Source organism: Ipomoea triloba, chromosome 12, assembly GCF_003576645.1.
Source record: "Ipomoea triloba cultivar NCNSP0323 chromosome 12, ASM357664v1".
Lineage (NCBI taxonomy): Eukaryota > Viridiplantae > Streptophyta > Magnoliopsida > Solanales > Convolvulaceae > Ipomoea > Ipomoea triloba.
Window position 1 is genome coordinate 20,158,011 of NC_044927.1, and position 4,641 is coordinate 20,162,651.

Below are 4,641 nucleotides of genomic sequence, written 5' to 3' on the forward strand. Positions count from 1 at the left end.
CCCCCCCCCCCAAAAAAAAAAGCTGAAATTAAGTTGACCACACGTAGTCATACATACAATCCAACTAATTTTATCAACAAAAAGGAGGAAACCTGGAAGCTAAAAGTCCATGCTATAGAATTGAACATTTTTCTTACAATTTCCCATAACCGAAAACTGTGCTAAACAAAAGCTCCTAAAACTGCAAGAATGGTTCTACTACCTACGTACAAGTCTACAACCTTAGCCTATTCATCCACCCGAGCTCTCGCAGGAGCTTCCAAGATGGGGCATAATGTCATGAACTAACAGTCTGATAATAGTGCTGCCTGATGATCTTGATATGTCAATGCATTCTTGCAAGTCTGCATCGCAAGCAATCAAAACCCATTCATGATCATCATCTAGATACTTGATGTCAAAGGTGCCCACTTCTAGCTTCAGCCTCTTCGACACTTCCTCTGTTAATTTTATAATGCCAGAACTCAAAGGCAGTCGAAACCTTATAATATCTTCCCTGTATGTGGCTTTTATTGTGATGGATGTCAATTCTGGCCTAGCAGGATATTGTGGCACTCTCTCAGGACGTACAGCCAAGCAGCCTTTGGGCAGTGCATCGGAACAAGGTGGATGAGTCCAACTGCATTCTGGCATACGTTCATCGAAAGGAGTTTCTCCGGCTGAACAGAGATTCCTCAGATTGTGAGAGCTGCCAGCATCCTCAATTAGCATTCCACCGAATGCCTCTTGAGGTTGTTCTGCAATCAAAGTATCGGGTAGTGAGTTGGCAGCCAATAAATTGATTGCTCTCACTGGTTGACAAGTTAACTCGGTGTTGCTCCCTATTTTTGTGTCAGGGCAATGAATAGGTGAAAGAATTAGCTCATTCGGAGGGGAGGGTTCATTTCCACGGCAAGGACTACCTTGACATGAGAAATGAGAAGTAGGGGTCCCTGCACTCTCTTCTCCCGAGCCACTGCCTGTTCTGGACCTGTTTGAGCCCTCACCTACAGCGAATCCATTTTGTTGAGGAGCGAGTTCATTCCCCAAAACTTGGCCTCTTAGGATTTGATTTGAAGGTTCAGTGTCATCCTGATATCCAGGTGCGTTATGGTTGAAGAACGCATTTTTCTCTTTAGGAGATTCCGATGGTCTGGAACAAGGAGAAGTATGCTGGTTGGAGTCGTTCACAGTCGCTGGCCAAGAAATGGAACCCACTGCAACAGGAATTGAATTTGTAGCTAGATTAGTCAAAGTGAATGCACCTTCAGCACCATGAACAGATTCAATGACACGTTTTAGCTTTGATAGGGAACGATTAACTTTGTTTATCTTGCGAGATGGCCACCTAGAGATCCCATGCTGCCTGCAGATGCGTTTCATTGTCGTAGGGCAAACTGCAAAAATAAGAACATTTTGTAAGAAATCTATTTCATTTTCCTTGTTAACCTGAACACAAGCTAATATCAGGATACTTGTACTGTAATCAAGACGTTTTAATTAAAAAGATATATTTAAAGAGCATGAGCATACCACCAAGGCTCTTTGCAGCATCCTTTAGACTTCCAGCAAAATATTGTTGCAAAACTTCTAAACTAATTGATTTTTCTGCTTTTCCACGCTTTCTCACCGACTTCTTACCCACATCTTTTTTCCCAGCCAAAGATGCATGGTTCTGTGTGTCAGAAGGCTCCCTTCTATCTGCTCCATCATTTGTAGCATTGAGTCCTGAAGTCAGTTTTTGATCTCCCACTGTATCAGGACAGAACTGGGCATCAGTTATCTTAGTAGGCTGAGGAGTGAATGTAGATTTGGATAATGAAACAGATTCAGGACTTAAATCAAGTTTCTCTTCCATTTTAGTTTTAATAATTTCAATAGATCCCAACTCGTGCTCAATATCATCGCCTGAAGCCACCCTAAGGCTTCGGAAGTGTTGTTTCATAGTCAACAAGAGCGAGCTCAACAGAGTATGGTGGTCACTGAAGTTGCCAGCACGAGGAGGAAGGAAAAATTCCAGGATATAGTCATCGTTGCCAGTATCAGTGCTTCGTAAGCAGATTGCAAAACAGCTGGTCAAACCAAACATTCTTGCATAGTGCACCAAGGGGTATTCAGTTTTGCAAAATTGTGTGATGTCTTCACAGAAACATGACCTCTGAGAAGCAAAAGCTCTCCCAGCAACTCCCTGCCCCTTTTGCAAGTGATGCTCAACGCAAGCCTCACGGAAATACCACATGCGAGCATCCACCACATAAAATGCTAGATCTGTCGTGGACATACAGACCTGTCCCATACAGCTTCCATCAAAGCTACTGCAGCTCTTTTTCAACCCACCCCCATCAGCTAGGACGCTTCGGTGCCTGCACGGAACCCATGTCTGAGCCAAGGGTAATTTGTAATTTTCACATACCACTGTCAATATCTCCAAGATCTCAACCAATGCAGTTTGGCGACCTTCATTGCAAATCTGGTATATTGGGAGCCATAGACAGATTTATTCTGAAAAAAGGATGCAATAAGTGCTTGTATAAAATTCAAAAGACCAGTTCTATTGTTACCTGCATGCCTGGATGATCCAATATCTCTGAGCTTCTCAAATTCACTGCCTACAGAAGACTGAAATCAATTAACCAGGAAACCCAAAATTCTGATTGTAATTCTCAAATAGCATGTAAGCACAGGAATTATGAGATTGTGTTACTAATAGTTATCCTTCTCCTATAAGTATTTTGTTATTTACAGTAATAAAAACTCAACTCAATTGAACTAAGTCCTAATCCTAATATAGTTGAAGTCCACTACGTGGATTCTATTTCTCAGTTCAGCTATCTTGAATGATAAATCATTATGAGGACATAGTTCACACGATACATCTAGCAAGAGTGGTAAAGAAACCAACCTCAAGAGCCTTGCATACTTTATCAACTTCAGGTGCATAGTTGATCTTTTGGGATGTCATTATAAGCTCAAGTACACCAACACAAGAGTGCCCAGAAGGTTCAAATATAGGCAATGCCAGAGTTCCTCGAACATTGTAGTCCAAAGCATGACTAAGTCGCGGGAACTCTTTGCTGGAGTAATACTGCACATTTGGTGTCCATTCTGGCAACTTTTGCCTGAAGACTCGACCGGGAAGTCCAAGGTCTCCATCAGTCTCCCCATCCACAGAAAACATGTACTTGAGAGAGACCATTCTATACTGATGAAGCCCATTGCTATTTGGGTGAAGAACAAAAGGCTGGCCTAAAGTTGTAAGCACATAGCGCCCCCCAGTTTTCACTGGTGCCCAGACCTGAGCTAACACATGCTCTCCGGTTGATTCTTTGAAGTATCTCAGTGCTTGTGTGATTTTCTCCTTGATTTTACAAGATATATCTAGATAATCTTTTGCTGTTGATCCCAGCACTGGAGGGGGTAGCCTCCTTTTCTCATCTTTTCCAGAAACCCCTTCAGTAATAGCATCAAGATCTCCTGCATCTATTCAAAAAAAATGAAAAACAAATGAATAGCCAGCCAGGCCAATAGTATCCATAGCTAAAGAAACCTATCATTAATGATTGAAACAAACCGTAAAAAAAAAAAACACGGCAAAAATAATTTTGTTTTATCTAATCCTAAAATGAAGCTCTTGAGTTGATGTGGAACTGTGGAAGGCTAATCTTATCCAAAATCCATATCAGAAAAATGCAGAACTAGTAATACGCCAAATTATTCCTCAAAATGGCATCCGAAAACAAAAAAACAAAAAGAAAAGAAAAAAAGTCAACCAAGTTGTTTAGTTAAAACATTTGAATTAACCGCTAGGAGACGAGACTTACAAGAGATTAGCCGGGAGTAGTCGGAGAGGCGGGCAGCATTCCCGGCAGGCGCGTCGTCGTTATCGTCGGAAAACACCCAGAGAGGCGAGCAAGGCTGCTCGGAGGCGGAGAATAGGAAAGGAGGTGCAGGATTGGAAGCGGCAGCAGCGAAGATCTGATCGAAAGTCCATGAAAACTCGCGATCGAGATCCATCATCAGGAACTCCCTGTCGGATTGGGGAAGAGGAGTCAAAAACTCCCTTGACCTTGGAGGAAGGGCGGTTTCATCCGGTTCGGGCATTATTAATCCGGAGATTTGTTTGTTTTAATTTGTCCCTCCGGGAAATGTGGCGGTGTGCTTAGTTTCTCTCTCTTGGGGATGTGGCGAAGAGAAGGGAGATGATGAGGATGAGGAAGAAGAGAAATGAATAGAGGAGGGCCACGGAGGTGAGGGTGAGGGTGAGAGGGGGACTTAAGGTTAATCGCAGGCCACTGTGATTCCATCGAGAATTGGATTCAACACACACTACACTACACTACTTCTCAGCTCTTTTGTGGATAAAATATGTGAGGAGTTATCGCCTGCTACACTATCCCACCTTATCCCCCCAGCCCCCCAGGACCACCGCAATATCACGTTCCCGGTCCCTCCTCTCCCAGTTTTCGCTAGGGGTCACCATAATTACTCAAAAGTGAGAACTCCACAAAATTCATATTCTATAATCAAATTCATCAACAATTTCAAATTTTTTTATGATTAGTGTAGAAATTGAAAAATAAAACTAATAATATTGAACTACATTTTAATCGAGTTATTTAGGTTGGCGTGGGATCATGAACCTGGACATAATAATAGCTAAAT

At 42.4% G+C, this 4,641-nt stretch overlaps 1 protein-coding gene across 1 annotated transcript; it reads right to left on the reverse strand.

Annotated features, from left to right (window-relative positions):
• Window positions 1-87: 87 nt before the first annotated feature.
• On the reverse strand, window positions 88-4,308 carry LOC115998767 (protein NLP7-like). The gene is made up of 5 exons (XM_031238421.1): window positions 3,801-4,308; window positions 2,882-3,459; window positions 2,541-2,588; window positions 1,513-2,449; window positions 88-1,376 (listed from the first exon to the last, which is right to left on the reverse strand). Exons 1-5 carry the CDS (start codon window positions 4,078-4,080, stop codon window positions 232-234), a joined length of 2,988 nt encoding a protein of 995 aa, XP_031094281.1. The 5' UTR covers window positions 4,081-4,308; the 3' UTR covers window positions 88-231.
• Between the last annotated feature and the right edge of the window lie 333 nt (window positions 4,309-4,641).

Bases quoted from the DNA above. Each gene is read 5' to 3' on its own strand.
- LOC115998767 (XM_031238421.1), bottom strand. From the start codon at position 4,080: ATGCCCGAACCGGATGAAACCGCCCTTCCTCCAAGGTCAAGGGAGTTT. The intron at 2,450-2,540 runs GTAACAATAGAA...CCAATATACCAG, and splicing joins TGGATCATCCAGGCATGCAG to ATTTGCAATGAAGGTCGCCA. The intron at 1,377-1,512 runs GTATGCTCATGC...TTATTTTTGCAG, and splicing joins TGCTGCAAAGAGCCTTGGTG to TTTGCCCTACGACAATGAAA.